This window comes from Coregonus clupeaformis, unplaced genomic scaffold, assembly GCF_020615455.1.
Source record: "Coregonus clupeaformis isolate EN_2021a unplaced genomic scaffold, ASM2061545v1 scaf0085, whole genome shotgun sequence".
In the NCBI taxonomy this organism is placed as follows: Eukaryota; Metazoa; Chordata; class Actinopteri; order Salmoniformes; family Salmonidae; genus Coregonus; species Coregonus clupeaformis.
Genome location: NW_025533540.1, coordinates 184,214 through 201,068, shown reverse-complemented (window position 1 = coordinate 201,068; position 16,855 = coordinate 184,214). Strand labels below are relative to the sequence as shown.

General features: G+C 44.7%; 1 protein-coding gene across 3 annotated transcripts in view; it reads right to left on the bottom strand.

Moving 5' to 3' along the window:
• The window catches only part of LOC121555491 (polyadenylate-binding protein 1-like), a 41,148-nt gene extending 33,175 nt beyond the window's left edge, over positions 1–7,973 (bottom strand). For 2 of the 3 annotated variants that reach the window (XR_006658199.1, XM_045213169.1), the window contains exons 1-2: positions 7,297–7,973; positions 5,997–6,205 (exon numbers count right to left, since the gene is read on the bottom strand). Coding sequence is in view for 2 of the 3 variants with exons in the window: in XM_045213169.1 (XP_045069104.1) it covers positions 5,997–6,205; positions 7,297–7,489 (402 nt within the window). In the remaining variant the exon portion in view is untranslated. The remainder of the gene's footprint in view (positions 1–5,996; positions 6,206–7,296) is intronic. The other variant, XM_045213170.1, reaches the window with a different exon arrangement.
• Positions 7,974–16,855: the final 8,882 nt, after the last annotated feature.

Here is a 16,855-nt window from a genome sequence, read left to right as displayed (position 1 = left end):
TCTTCCCACGCAGCTGAAACAAATGAGGAGCTGATGAGCTGAAGGTTTGGGAAGGGAAGAGACACGGTCTCCAACGTGGGCTCTCTGGAGGACAAGAGTGCTGCACGTCCACTTCCATGAGGAATATAAGGATTTGGAGATACTTACCTTTGGGAAATACTCACCTTTGGATATATGCACCTGTGGAAATACGTGTGGGACATTTGGAAGGACGTTTTGCTGGGTTGGCCACTAGCTGCAACGGGGAATACAGTAAGACTGGGGAAAAGTTATTTGAGCGAGGGAGAGTTATGATTTTGGATGTGGAAGAGACATCCCTGAACTGTTAACCCTTAAAGAGCCACCAGAGAACAGAGTTGTGTTATACTTTCGTTAGTTTCCCAAGACCTTTAATAAAATCCTTGTTTTGATTGAACCTGGTCTCCTTGCACTACTTGAGCAATCCCGCTGAAAGCTGTGTAGCCTCTCGTGACATCACAATAGCTAGGAGAGAAGAGAGGTTACGGTAGCAAAGACAGACAAGAAGGAAATGGTAATAGTGGAGACAGGAGTGAGTGGAAGTGTTACAATTGTGACAAAACGGGACATTTTGCTAGAGAATGTGAGGAACCGTGTAGTTACTGTGCAAGGAAAGGGCACCAGTTAAGAAACTGTAGGCAGAAGGGGAAGAGAGAAATCAGGAGTCCTCATGACCTGGCTGTCTGGTTGTTGGCTTTAATTGGGGTTTTCAAATAGAAAACAACACACCTAGTATGATGTTTATAAAGCCTTGTTGTTTCAATTTTGGGGGGTTTTCAGCAGGTCAAGGGTGATAGGTCTTAGAGGAGCACACAGTGAATTTTATGGAGTTTTTTAGGTTTTGGCTGAGTTTGGGGTATATATATGATTTCTTATGAGAATGAATGTCATGAGGATTAATGAACACTTGGGATAAGTAACATTTATTAAATATTTAGAATAATGGTAATGTTTGGTATTCTATGGGATGGTATTTCAATTGCCTCTGAACTCTGTTTTAACTTTCTGGTGTTAATTAATCATCCACACTGGTAAATTCTAAAGGCATGAGAGGAGGACTTTAAGATAGTTTATTTTACCAATAAATAAAAATAAGGGATGGCAATTGGATGATAAATTACCAATATTACCTAAGTGATTGTTAGGTAGGTGATAATATTGACACATGGGCAGTGACATGTGTCAAAAGGAGGGATGGATGGTAGAACAGATTAGACAACACTTTGTTGCACATGGGATTACTAATTATTTTTTAAAAAAAGATGTGTTATCTGTGCTCAAAATAATCACCAGGGCAGACAAAGGGCACCTCAGGGTGAGTATCCTCCGGCTAAGTACCCTTTCCAGCAATTGGAAATTGATTTTATAGAGTTATCACGGAGTGAAGGGAAGAAATTTAGAGTAACCCCAGATAAAGATGGGTTATCCCCCTTTGAGAAAGTGTTTGGAAGACCTTACAGAATGCCACAGTTGGCAGGACCAGACAGGCAGACATAGAACTAGAGAGCACCCTAGCAGAACACGTGAGAAGGTCGTTTATTAACCACACCTGTATGTCAGAGGTTTTGTGCCACCACAGGTGAATTAAAGGAGAAGGTGACCCACTCTATCTAACCAGGAGACTGAAGCAGGCCTGGCGGGAAGGGCCCTACCAAGTACTGCCTTTGCCAGCAGAATAGCTGAGAGATCCATCTGGGTGCATGTCACACACTGTAAAAAGGTAAAACCAGCTACACCTGACGAACAAACACAGAGTTAGGAGAAAGATCCGATCACCACTAGGGCTCGGGGGTTGGCTCCTTAACGAAGATTCCCTTACCCTGTCTGATCATCCCTGTGTGAGTTCGATAGAAGGTAAAGCAATGGGTTGGCCTCTGGCATCTGACATGTTCTCAGGGCGAGGGTGGGGATTCACAGGTCTCCCGACGGTAGGTAGCTGTCTGATTGTGGGGGCCATATTCCTAACACACACAGACCCTCCTGTTTCAGCCAGAAGTGGTAGTTAACCTAACACAAGTTGAAAAGGCATAGGAGACAGCTAGACGTAGGGAAAGGGGAAATACTAGGGACTTTAGGGAAGGACATCACCATATGTATGTCACCATGTACATCCTGGGACTATGTAGTTGCTTATACCAAGCGGGGGGGGGGGGATGTGTCAATCTCCATACACAGTTTAGGGACAGGTGTAGTATTGTGAAAGTAGGGAATTATCAGAAATGGCAGTGCGACCCATATGAGGGTAGGTACTGTCTGAAAGTCTGAATTATGCTAAAACAGATTACAGACCTGACAAGTGAGATATCTTCTTCAACTGGGGCACCCTATAGAGTAAACCTCTCTGAGGGAGGTAGTGAGACAGTGCAAACTATAGACCTGAAGGAAGTAGTACAGATGGAGACGGAGTAAATAGATTTTAACCTGTGGTTGGAATGGGTTCAGTATACGGTCTAAAGAGGACTGTTATGCCTGTAGGACAGCCAAACCAAGGTTAACAACTACTCCGTTCCCCTTGACAGGCTTTAACTCTCTGTCAGGTTCCATGCAAGCCACCTGGGAATGTGGTGAAAGAGTCTTGTAGTAACTTGCACTATCTGTATCCCCCCGATAACAAAGTCATCCCGACCTGGGTTGCCTCCGTTTGAAGTCACAGGGGAGTCTTATTGTTTTTCTATGACTAATAAGATAGGATACAGGGTAAGGCATCTTAGCTCCTGCTCCCACACAGAGAATATCACAACTAAAAGAGACCATGACTAATCTCTCCTCTTTGTTGCAGCCAGAGGATTTTAGGACCCAAAACCAGGCCCGTGCTGACATCTGATGGTTGTGTGGTGATAACTGATTGTGAACTCACCTACATACGCAAACAATCAAACGTGTCAGAGACTGGTGAGTTGTCACGTAGAAAGTAGAACCTCCTCCCGGGATCCTTTGATGAAAGGATATATATTGATGGGATAGGAGTACCTCGAGGGGTTCCAGAACAATTCAAAGCTAGGAATCAGATCGCAGCTGGGTTTGAATCAAGTATTTTCTGGTGGTCAACAATTAATAAAAACGTAGATTGGATGAATTATGTTTACTATAACCAGCAAAGATTTATAAACCACACTTGTGATGCAATAAAGGGATTAGCTGAGCAGACAGCGGCAACTAGCTTAATGACATGGCAGAATAGAATAGCTTTAGATATGCTTTTGGCTGAGCGGGACGGGGTTTGTGTTCTGTTTGGATCTATGTGCTGTACTTTCATCCCCAAACAATACAGCACCGGACGGGTCCGTGACCAAAGCACTTCAGGGACTCAGCACGCTGGCGAACGAACTGGCTGAGAACTGGCTGAGCTCCCTAAACGGTTAGTTTGATAACATATTTGGTAAATGGAAAACTATTGTTGTAACTATTCTGGGTGAAGTTATAGCTTCTATGGGTATACTTGTTCTTTGTGGATGTTGTCTTATTCCCTGTGTCTGAGGGTTGGTGAGCAAGGCGGTTTCCCAACAGATGGTGAGATACGGCCCAATCCCGGACTCCGACCTAAGGAATGAAGGATATGACCTACCAGGCTTGGTGGAGGACGACGACGATCCAGATAATTTGAGACTGGATGTTTTCCTAGAACTATAAATCTCTAGTTTAAAAGTTATTGTAATGATCTTTTGTGTATTAAAGTCTCGTTTTTAAGTATGATGTACTAGTTACCATTGCTAAAAAGTAACGTTATGCTTTTAATCATGGGGTAACCCTGATGAACCTGTAATGTTTTAATATGCAAACCAACTTATATACTTCAATGAGTGTGATTCATTTCTATAACAACATATATTTTGTATGTGTGTAATATTTAGTCAAAGGGTGGAATTGATAGATTAATTATTAATGACTAATTATTACACCCTGAAACTGTGTATAATGTGTGAGTGTAGGACCAGTAAAGGCTATGGCATTGAGCCACTATTTAGCAATGTGAGTAAGAGTCAGGCCAGACAACAAAGACAACTGAGAAACTAAGATAAAGAGGCCTCCCAATTTAGGGAGGGGAGAAACTGTTATGAAAACATGGTGCAGAATATTGTGAGAACGGCAATAACTGAGTAAAGCAGGGAGTAGGATATGTGTGTGTGTGTGTGTATGTATGTGTGTATGCATGTGTGTATATGTGTGTGTGTGAACTGAAGGTCAGTAGAGCAGTTTTAGAGTGGAAAACTACAGCCCGCCTACAGAGGGAAGGGATTTCTTTTTGTATGACGTATGAGTATAAAAGATGGACTCTGAAATTGTGATGGCAGAATTCTCAATGAATAAATATCTCTGACCATGCAGACCGGGACTCTGGCCGTTACTTAAATCCCAAAAGACTTACAACCTTTTGGGAGACGCACAGAGACACTAAAATAGTTTGTTAAATAATTCACTTAACAGATTTACACAACATGCCTACCAATTACAGCTGCAAGTCTCTTGGGGTATGTCTCTAGAAGCTTGGCACATCTAGCCACTGGGATTTTCGCCCATTCTTCAAGGAAAAACTACTCCAGCTCCTTCAAGTTGGATGGGTTCCGCTGGTGTACAGCAATCTTTAAGTCATACCACAGATTCTCAATTGGATTGAGGTCTGGGCTTTGACTAGGCCATTCCAAGACGTTTCCCCTTAAACTACTCGAGTGTTGCTTTAGAAGTATGCTTAGGGTCATAGTCCTGCTGGAAGGTGAACCTCCGTCCCAGTCTCAAATCTCTGGAAGACTGAAACAGGTTTCCCTCAAGTATTTAGCACCATCCATTATTCCTTCAATTCTGACCAGTCGCTGACGATGAAAAACATCCCCACAGCATGATGCTGCCACCACCATGCTTCACTGTGGGGATGGTGTTCTTGGGGTGATGAGAGGTGTTTGGTTTGCGCCAGACATAGCGTTTTCCATGATGGCCAAAAAGCTCAATTTTAGTCTCATCTGACCAGAGTACCTTCTTCCATATGTTTGGGGAGTCTCCCACATGCCTTTTGGCGAACACCAAATGTGTTTGATTATTTTTTTCTTTAAGCAATGGCTTTTTTTCTGGCCACTCTTCCGTAAAGCCCAGCTCTGTGGAGTGTACGGCTTAAAGTGGTCCTATGGACAGATACTCCAATCTCCGCTGTGGAGCTTTGCAGCTCCTTCAGGGTTATCTTTGGTCTCTTTGTTGCCTCTCTGATTAATGCCCTCCTTGCCTGGTCCGTGAGTTTTGGCAGGTTTGTTGTGGTGCCATATTCTTTCCATTTTTTTATAATGGATTTAAATGGTGCTCCGTGGGATGTTCAAAGTTTAGGATATTTTTTTATAACCCAACCCTGTTCTGTACTTCTCCACAACTTTGTCCCTGACCTGTTTGGAGAGCTCCTCGGTCTTCATGGTGCCGCTTGCTTGATGGTGCCGCTTGCTTGATGGTGCCGCTTGCTTGGTGGTGTTGCAGACTCTGGGGCCTTTCAGAACAGGTGTATATATACCGATCATGTGACATGATGTAGCTCAATTGGTAGAGCAATTGGTAGAGCATGGCGCTTGTAACGCCAGGGTAGTGGGTTCGATCCCCGGGACCACCCATACATAAAAATGTATGCGCACATGACTGTAAGTCGCTTTGGATAAAAGCGTCTGCTAAATGGCATATTTTTTAATTTTTTTAAAATAAAGTCCACCTGTGTGCAATCTAACTAATTATGTGACTTCTGAAGGTAATCGGTTGCACCAGATCTTATTTAGGGGCTTCATAGCAAAGGGGGTGAATACATATGCACGCACCACTTTTCCGTTATTTATTTTTTATAATTTTTTGAAACAAGTTATTTTTTTCATTTCACTCCACCAATTTGGACTATTTTGTGTATGTCCATTACATGAAATCCAAATAAAAATCAATTTAAATTACAGGTTGTAATGCAACAAAATAGGAAAAACTCCAAGGGGGATGAATACTTTTGCAAGGCACTGCATTACCTTGCAGGACAGGATGTTGCCGAAGGCAGAGAAGGTGTCGTAGAGGGCCTTGTTGTCAATAGACTTGTCTAGGTTCTTGATGAAGATGTTGCCCACGCCACTCTTCCTCAGGGATGGGTCACGCTGAGACCACATGATGCGGACAGGTCGGCCCTTGATCACGTCAAAGTTCATGGTGTCTAGAGCCCTCTCAGCTGAGAAGAGGAATTCTATTAACACATTATGTTGAGCCTGGATTCATATGCCTTCAGTGATAGATCAACTCCCCCAGTGATAGATCAACTCCCCCAGTGATAGATCAACTCCCCCAGTGATAGCTCAACTCCCCCAGTGATAGATCAACTCCCCCAGTGATAGATCAACTCCCCCAGTGATAGATCAACTCCCCCAGTGATAGATCAACTCCCCCAGTGATAGATCAATTCCCCCCAGTGATAGATCAACTCCCCCAGTGATAGCTCAACTCCCCCAGTGATAGATCAACTCCCCCAGTGATAGATCAACTCCCCCAGTGATAGATCAACTCCCCCAGTGATAGATCAACTCCCCCAGTGATAGATCAACTCCCCCAGTGATAGCTCAACTCCCCCAGTGATAGCTCAACTCCCCCAGTGATAGCTCAACTCCCCCAGTGATAGATCAACTCCCCCAGTGATAGATCAACTCCCCCAGTGATAGATCAACTCCCCAGTGATAGATCAACTCCCCAGTGATAGATCAACTCCCCCAGTGATAGATCAACTCCCCCAGTGATAGCTCAACTCCCCCAGTGATAGCTCAACTCCCCCAGTGATAGATCAACTCCCCCAGTGATAGATCAACACCAGTGATATAACTAAATTTCGACCCCATACTAGATTTACTTCCCTATTTCTTCAATAACTGGCTTAGATCTGACCAAATTAACTGGCTGTAGTATAAACCATATCACTGGATGGCTTTTAAATTGGTCAGATCTTAAAAACCATCCAGTCATATGGATTACACACGATGCCCCACCCAAAACAAACAGGACAATTCAACTGTTGTCCTGTCCGTATAATCCCAGCCTTTCATCTCTACTATGATTCAATAGTTAGTGATAGCTATATGTAGAATCAAACTTTATTGATCAGTCATGCAGACAGTTATGCGTAGGTCGCCAGTTTGACTACACTAGCCAAGCAAGCCAGTGATGCTGATGGGCATGTCCAATATGTCTGCTTCACCGTGGAGGAGAGACAGACTAGCTGTCTCATCTTTACAGGCTTTGATAACCTTTCAAAATAAAGACATATTTACATGACAGTTCGCTACTTACCATCAGCTGGCTGTTGGAAGTTGACATAAGCGTATCCGAGGGAACGACGGGTGATCATATCCCTGCAGACCCGAATTGAAAGGATGGCCCCGGCGGGGCTGAATTTCTCGTATAGCAAGGCTTCGGTCACATCTTGATGAAGATCACCGACATACAGGGATGCCATGGGGTAAGTAGGAGCGCTGGGGTTCATTTTCGTAACGAAATCCGACAATTTTATCTTTCAGACGAAAATGTTCGTAATGTAATGGTCTGGTTACGCTAGCTAGCTCGGGGTCGGATCTAAACCATCTGGCTAGCAAAGTTTAGCAAGCTTGACAAGTTCTAATGAAGTTCAAATTTAGAAGATAAATATTTGAAACATTTAAAATACGACCAGCTCGTTACGTATATGTTGCTTAAAATGTCTATCTAATTGACAAAAATAGAGCATGAAATCAACTTGTCCTTCCTTGCTTTTCCCGTTGCAGATGGTAACAGTAACCAGAGAAACGTATGTTTCTAAATTCTGTTCGTTCCACTCTTCAGTTCAACTCCTGCCTCACCGACTTTGTACAAAAAAATAAAGAAAATAATTTTTTGAAGTTTTTAAGGTTTTAAGATTTTTTTGTTGATTTTTTGATTTTTTTTATAGGAATGTGTGCGGAGCAAGCGCTGGAGCTCACACAGCACTATCAGCTGGGGTTCAGGGGGAGGGAGAAGGGGAAATATGGTCATACTTATAGCCTTGCACACGTCACATCGAGGTGTTTCTGTACTGCGGCTTCTCAACAACTATGATGCTGATTGGTTCAAAAACTTTTGTCTCTCATGATCAACCAATAGAATGTGAAAGCGATGAATCATGGTTGAATTTAAATGTTTGGTCTGCTCCTTGAACTTGACAGCCATCACGAGACCATGGGTGTCCTGTCCTCCACATTGTTGTAGAACAAAATCACTTGGGTGATCTGGCAATGTCCTGCAGGAAATGAATAATGCATAATATTATAGGATAAAGCTACAATGTGCAATGAATGTGGAAACAGGTATAATAATAAGATAAAGCACATATTATGTTGAAAAGACGTCACCATAGAGTCCCTCCGTGCCCCTCGTGCACAGCACCAAATACTCTATTGTATATTATTGACATCACCTTTTCAAATGTATAACCAATCATCCGATTGTATAACCAATCATACCACTGAGATGAGGGCCTTTTTTAATTGTCCTTTACTGCATGATCAAAGGAGAATATTATTCACAGAGTGCCACCTAGATCAAAACGTTTGGATGGTTGTCCTTATATCGAGGAGAATCCTCTCATTAGAGCCCGATCTTGATTTGATTGGCTGGCAGATAGACAATAGACCTCCATGCTCATGCCCTGTTTTCTATGTTGAAGAATGTTCTATGATAAATAATGGTACTGCAGGCTTTCATATAATAATGCAGACGGGGGGGGTTAATAATCTAATTAGAGAGTTATCTAAGCAGTGTTGGCATCAGTATCTTCTACTTGTCTGGTTTCAAAAGATACCCGTGTAACTCAGTTGGTAGAGCATGGCGTTTGCAAAGCCAGAGTTGTGGGTTCGATTCCCATGGGGGGCCAGTATGGAAAATGTATGCACTCACTAACTGTAAGTCGCTCTGGATAAGAGCTTCTGCTAAAATGACTAAAATGTAAAAAAAGGAAAATATGTTCTCAAGGTCAATTTATTTGTCCAATATAAACCAGTGGGGTATCATGGCATTACTAACAAGAGAATACATTATATTATAATATATTTTATTCGTTTATTATAATTTATTAGAATGAATATTATTCCCCAGACTAGAACAACCTACTATGGCTTTCCAACCTATCCTGAATGACACAAGCAGTTGGTCAGATTTATTCACTGACTGATTAACAGTCTATTAAAACTAAACCAACAGGTCAATTGTAAATTAGATTCCAGTAACATACTACGAAACACCTCATAATGCCCCTAAAATGAAAACCACTACTTTATGGGAAGGTTTGATATGACTGGGTCAGTGTTATACCCCAGAGGGCAGTATTGTCACTGTAAAATAGATGGTATTCCAGTCAGAGCCTACAATGAACGTTCTGTTACAGTACATAAGGATCTATGTTATTTTATACCACTGATGTGGCTTCACATAATGCAGAGGTTGTGATGACTGGTTGGTATTAGTAGCAATTCCTTAGACTACTGTACATGTATGTAGGATGACCCTGTCTGTGAATGACATTACCTCTTTCACATGTGGCTTTATCCCAGTGGAGAGTAGAACTGATTTCATTCAGTCACAATGAAGCTCGTAAATTACCTCTATAGAATATCCATTCTTGAAGAAGAGAATAGCGCACAGAGAGAAAATATGTTTTTTCATTTATTTTCCACATTTCAAACATTAGTGGTCAGCGGCATATCAAGACTGTTTAATCCTGGAGCCTTGTGCCAAATCAAATCAAATCAATTTTGATTTGTCATATGCTTGATAAACAACAGGTGTAGACTAACAGTGAAATGCTTACGGGTCCTTTTCAAACAATGCAGAGTAAAGATAAAAAATAAATCTAGTGACACCAGGAATAAATACACAGTAAATTACAATAACGAGTAACAATAACATGGCTATACACAGGGAGTACCAGTACTGAGTCAATGTGCAGGGGGTACCAGGTAATAACATGGCTATATACAGGGGTACCAGGTAATAACATGGTTATATACAGGGAGTAGAAAATAACATGGTTATATACAGGGGTACCAGGTAATAACATGGCTATATACAGGGAGTACCAGGTAATAACATGGCTATATACAGGGGTACCAGGTAATAACATGGTTATATACAGGGGTACCAGGTAATAACATGGCTATATACAGGGAGTACCAGGTAATAACATGGTTATATACAGGGGTACCAGGTAATAACATGGTTATATTCAGGGGTACCAGGTAATAACATGGCTATATTCAGGGAGTACCAGGTAATAACATGGCTATATACAGGAAGTACCAGGTAATAACATGGCTATATTCAGGGGTACCAGGTAATAACATGGCTATATACAGGAAGTACCAGGTAATAACATGGCTATATTCAGGGGTACCAGGTAATAACATGGCTATATTCAGGGGTACCAGGTAATAACATGGCTATATACAGGGAGTAAAGTACTAATTGAGGTAGATATGTACATATAGGTAGGGGTAAAGTGACTAGACAACAGGATAGATAATAGACAGTAGCAGCAGTATACTGTAGGTAGGGGTAAAGTGACTAGGCAACAGGATAGATAATAGACAGTAGCAGCAGTATACTGTAGGTATGGGTAAAGTGACTAGACAACAGGATAGATAATAGACAGTAGCAGCAGTATACTGTAGGTAGGGGTAAAGTGACTAGACAACAGGATAGATAATAGACAGTAGCAGCAGTATACTGTAGGTAGGGGTAAAGTGACTAGACAACAGGATAGATAATAGACAGTAGCAGCAGTATACTGTAGGTAGGGGTAAAGTGACTAGGCAACAGGATAGATAATAGACAGTAGCAGCAGTATACTGTAGGTAGGGGTAAAGTGACTAGACAACAGGATAGATAATAGACAGTAGCAGCAGTATACTGTAGGTAGGGGTAAAGTGACTAGACAACAGGATAGATAATAGACAGTAGCAGCAGTATACTGTAGGTAGGGGTAAAGTGACTAGACAACAGGATAGATAATAGACAGTAGCAGCAGTATACTGTAGGTAGGGGTAAAGTGACTAGACAACAGGATAGATAATAGACAGTAGCAGCAGTATACTGTAGGTAGGGGTAAAGTGACTAGGCAACAGGATAGATAATAGACAGTAGCAGCAGTATACTGTAGGTAGGGGTAAAGTGACTAGGCAACAGGATAGATAATAGACAGTAGCAGCAGTATACTGTAGGTAGGGGGTAAAGTGACTAGACAACAGGATAGATAATAGACAGTAGCAGCAGTATACTGTAGGTAGGGGTAAAGTGACTAGACAACAGGATAGATAATAGACAGTAGCAGCAGTATACTGTAGGTAGGGGGTAAAGTGACTAGACAACAGGATAGATAATAGACAGTAGCAGCAGTATACTGTAGGTAGGGGTAAAGTGACTAGACAACAGGATAGATAATAGACAGTAGCAGCAGTATACTGTAGGTAGGGGTAAAGTGACTAGGCAACAGGATAGATAATAGACAGTAGCAGCAGTATACTGTAGGTAGGGGTAAAGTGACTAGGCAACAGGATAGATAATAGACAGTAGCAGCAGTATACTGTAGGTAGGGATAAAGTGACTAGGCAACAGGATAGATAATAGACAGTAGCAGCAGTATACTGTAGGTAGGGGTAAAGGGACTAGACAACAGGATAGATAATAGACAGTAGCAGCAGTATACTGTAGGTAGGGGTAAATGACTAGACAACAGGATAGATAATAGACAGTAGCAGCAGTATACTGTAGGTAGGGGTAAAGGGACTAGACAACAGGATAGATAATAGACAGTAGCAGCAGTATACTGTAGGTAGGGGTAAAGTGACTAGACAACAGGATAGATAATAGACAGTAGCAGCAGTATACTGTAGGTAGGGATAACGTGACTAGACAACAGGATAGATAATAGACAGTAGCAGCAGTATACTGTAGGTAGGGATAAAGTGACTAGACAACAGGATAGATAATAGACAGTAGCAGCAGTATACTGTAGGTGGGGGTAAAGTGACTAGACAACAGGATAGATAATAGACAGTAGCAGCAGTATACTGTAGGTAGGGGTAAAGTGACTAGACAACAGGATAGATAATAGACAGTAGCAGCAGTATACTGTAGGTGGGGGTAAAGTGACTAGACAACAGGATAGATAATAGACAGTAGCAGCAGTATACTGTAGGTAGGGGTAAAGGGACTAGACAACAGGATAGATAATAGACAGTAGCAGCAGTATACTGTAGGTAGGGGTAAAGTGACTAGACAACAGGATAGATAATAGACAGTAGCAGCAGTATACTGTAGGTAGGGGTAAAGTGACTAGGCAACAGGATAGATAATAGACAGTAGCAGCAGTATACTGTAGGTAGGGGTAAAGTGACTAGACAACAGGATAGATAATAGACAGTAGCAGCAGTATACTGTAGGTAGGGGTAAAGGGACTAGACAACAGGATAGATAATAGACAGTAGCAGCAGTATACTGTAGGTAGGGGTAAAGTGACTATGCAACAGGATAGATAATAGACAGTAGCAGCAGTATACTGTAGGTAGGGGTAAAGGGACTAGACAACAGGATAGATAATAGACAGTAGCAGCAGTATACTGTAGGTAGGGGTAAAGTGACTAGACAACAGGATAGATAATAGACAGTAGCAGCAGTATACTGTAGGTAGGGGTAAAGTGACTAGACAACAGGATAGATAATAGACAGTAGCAGCAGTATACTGTAGGTAGGGGTAAAGTGACTAGGCAACAGGATAGATAATAGACAGTAGCAGCAGCGTATGTGGTGAGTGTGGAAGTGTGTGTGTGGTGGGGTGTCTGTGTGTGTGTGTGTGTGTGTGTGTTGGGGTGTCAGTGTGTGTGTGGTGTCAGTGTGCATGTGTGCATGTTCTATACGTGTGTGGGCTTATGTAGTGTGTGTGCGTGTGTGTTGTGTTGTCAGTGTGTGTGTGTGTGTGTGTTGGGGTGTCTGTGTGTGTGTGTGTGTGTTGGGGTGTCAGTGTGTGTGTGTGTGTGTTGGGGTGTCTATGTGTGTGTGTGTTGGGGTGTCTCTGTGTGTGTGTGTTGGGGTGTCAGTGTGTGTGTGTGTGTGTGTGTTGGGGTGTCAGTGTGTGTGTGTGTGTTGGGGTGTCTGTGTGTGTGTGTGTGTGTGTTGGGGTGTCTGTGTGTGTGTGTGTGTGTGTTGGGGTGTCAGTGTGTGTGTGTGTGTGTTGGGGTGTCTGTGTGTGTGTGTGTGTTGGGGTGTCAGTGTGTGTGTGTGTGTGTGTGTTGGGGGTGTCTGTGTGTGTGTGTGTGTTGGGGTGTCAGTGTGTGTGTGTGTGTGTTGGGGGTGTCAGTGTGTGTGTGTGTGTTGGGGTGTCAGTGTGTGTGTGTGTTGGGGTGTCAGTGTGTGTGTGTGTGTGTTGGGGTGTCAGTGTGTGTGTGTGTGTTGCGGTGTCAGTGTGTGTGTGTGTGTGTGTTGGGGTGTCTGTGTGTGTGTGTGTGTTGGGGTGTCTGTGTGTGTGTGTGTGTGTGTTGGGGTGTCTGTGTGTGTGTGTGTGTTGGGGTGTCTGTGTGTGTGTGTGTGTGTTGGGGTGTCAGTGTGTGTGTGTGTGTGTTGGGGTGTCTGTGTGTGTGTGTGTGTGTGTTGGGGTGTCTGTGTGTGTGTGTGTGTGTGTGTTGGGGTGTCTGTGTGTGTGTGTGTTGGGGTGTCAGTGTGTGTGTGTGTGTTGGGGTGTCAGTGTGTGTATGTGTGTGTGTGTGTGTGTGTGTGTGTGTGTGTGTGTGTGTGTGTGTGTGTGTGTGTGTGTGTGTGTGTGTGTTGGGGTGTCTGTGTGTGTGTGTGTGTGTGTGTGTGTGGTGTCAGTATGCATGTGTGCATGTTCTATATGTGTGTGGGCTTATGTAGTGTGTGTGTGTGTGTTGGGGTGTCAGTGTGTGTGTGTGTTGGGGTGTCTGTGTGTGTGTGTGTGTGTTGGGGTGTCAGTGTGTGTATGTGTGTGTGTGTGTGTGTGTGTGTGTGTGTTGGGGTGTCAGTGTGTGTGTGTGTTGGGGTGTCAGTGTGTGTGTGTGTGTTGGGGTGTCAGTGTGTGTATGTGTGTGTGTGTGTGTGTGTGTGTGTGTGTGGGGGTGTCAGTGTGTGTGTGTGTTGGGGTGTCAGTGTGTGTGTGTGTGTTGGGGTGTCAGTGTGTGTATGTGTGTGTGTGTGTGTGTTGGGGTGTCAGTGTGTGTGTGTGTGTTGGGGTGTCAGTGTGTGTGTGTGTGTGTGTTGGGGTGTCAGAGTGTGTATGTGTTGTGTTGTCAGTGTGTGTGTGTGTGTGTGTGTGTGTGTGTGTGTGTGTGTGTTGGGGGTGTCAGTGTGTGTGTGTGTGTGTTGGGGTGTCAGTGTGTGTGTGTGTGTTGGGGGTGTCAGTGTGTGTATGTGTGTGTGTGTGTGTGTGTGTGTGTGTGTTTTGGGGTGTCAGTGTGTGTGTGTGTGTGTGTGTTGGTGTCAGTGTGTGTGTGAGTGTGTGTGTGTGTGTGTGTGTGTTGGTGTCAATGTGTGTGTGAGTGTGTGTGTAGTGTCCATTGTGTGTGAATAGAGTTGGTGCAAAAAAGAGTCACTGCAGGTAGTCCTGGTAGCCATTTGATTAGCTATTTAGCAGTCTTGTTTAGTAGTCTTATGGCTTGGGGTAGAAGCTGGTCAGGGTCCTGTTGGTTCCAGACTTGGTGCATCGGTACCGCTTGCCGTGCGGTAGCAGAGAGAACAGTCTATGGCTTGGGGTAGAAGCTGGTCAGGGTCCTGTTGGTTCCAGACTTGGTGCATCGGGTACCGCTTGCCGTGCGGTAGCAGAGAGAACAGTCTATGGCTTGGGGTAGAAGCTGGTCAGGGTCCTGTTGGTTCCAGACTTGGTGCATCGGTACCGCTTGCCGTGCGGTAGCAGAGAGAACAGTCTATGGCTTGGGGTAGAAGCTGGTCAGGGTCCTGTTGGTTCCAGACTTGGTGCATCGGTACCGCTTGCCGTGCGGTAGCAGAGAGAACAGTCTATGGCTTGGGTGGCTGGAGTCTTGTTTAGTAGTCTATGGCTTGGGGTAGAAGCTGGTCAGGGTCCTGTTGGTTCCAGACTTGGTGCATCGGTACCGCTTGCCGTGCGGTAGCAGAGAGAACAGTCTATGGCTTGGGGTAGAAGCTGGTCAGGGTCCTGTTGGTTCCAGACTTGGTGCATCGGTACCGCTTGACGTGCGGTAGCAGAGAGAACAGTCTATGGTTTGGGTGGCTGGAGTCTTGTTTAGTAGTCTTATGGCTTGGGGTAGAAGCTGGTCAGGGTCCTGTTGGTTCCAGACTTGGTGCATCGGTACCGCTTGCCGTGCGGTAGCAGAGAGAACAGTCTATGGCTTGGGGTAGAAGCTGGTCAGGGTCCTGTTGGTTCCAGACTTGGTGCATCGGTACCGCTTACCGTGCGGTAGCAGAGAGAACAGTCTATGGCTTGGGGTAGAAGCTGGTCAGGGTCCTGTTGGTTCCAGACTTGGTGCATCGGTACCGCTTGACGTGCGGTAGCAGAGAGAACAGTCTATGGTTTGGGTGGCTGGAGTCTTGTTTAGTAGTCTTATGGCTTGGGGTAGAAGCTGGTCAAGGTCCTGTTGGTTCCAGACTTGGGGCATCGGTACCGCTTGCCGTGCGGTAGCAGAGAGAACAGTCTATGGCTTGGGGTAGAAGCTGGTCAGGGTCCTGTTGGTTCCAGACTTGGTGCATCGGTACCGCTTGACGTGCGGTAGCAGAGAGAACAGTCTATGGCTTGGGGTAGAAGCTGGTCAGGGTCCTGTTGGTTCCAGACTTGGTGCATCGGTACCGCTTGCCGTGCGGTAGCAGAGAGAACAGTCTATGGCTTGGGGTAGAAGCTGGTCAGGGTCCTGTTGGTTCCAGACTTGGTGCATCGGTACCGCTTGCCGTGCGGTAGCAGAGAGAACAGTCTATGGCTTGGGGTAGAAGCTGGTCAGGGTCCTGTTGGTTCCAGACTTGGTGCATCGGTACCGCTTGACGTGTGAGAACAGTCAATGGCTTGGGTGGCTGGAGTCTTTGACAATATTTTAGGCCTTCCTCTGTCTAGTGTGTCCTGGAGTGATCCAGTCTCTGATGAAGGCACTATGGAGGAAGAGGAGGACACGTCTAATTGGGCCTCCCAGGAAAGAGGGAGGGAGGAGTGAGGGAGGAGAGGAGAGGGAATGAGGGAGGAGAGGAGAGAGAATGAGGGAGGAGAGGAGAGAGGGAGTGACGAGAGGGAGTGAGGGAGGAGAGGAGAGAGGGGGTGAGGGACGAGAGGGAGTGAGGGAGGAGAGGAGAGAGGGGGTGATGGACGAGAGGGAATGAGGGAGGAGAGGAGAGAGGGGGTGAGGGACGAGAGGAGAGAGGGGGTGAGGGACGAGAGGGAGTGAGGGAGGAGAGGGAGTGAGGGAGGAGAGGAGAGAGGGGGTGAGGGAGGAGAGGGAGGGAGTGAGGGAGGAGAGGAGAGAGGGGGTGAGGGAGGAGAGGAGACACAAAGGAAGAGCTGCATCACTGCCGGTTTCTGCAGCCTCACAGCATTGGGACTGGAGGGAACACACTGCTCAGTATTGGGAACATGAGGGAGGGAACATATTCTCTTACACTGCTCAGTATTGGGAACATGAGGGAGGGAACATATTCTCTTACACTGCTCAGTATTGGGAACATGAGGGAGGGAACATGTTCTCTTACACTGCTGAGTATTGGGAACATGAGGGAGGGAACATGTTCTCTTACACTGCTGAGTATTGGGAACATGAGGGAGGGAACATGTTCTCTTACACTGCTGAGTATTGGGAACATGAGGGAGGGAACATGTTCTCTT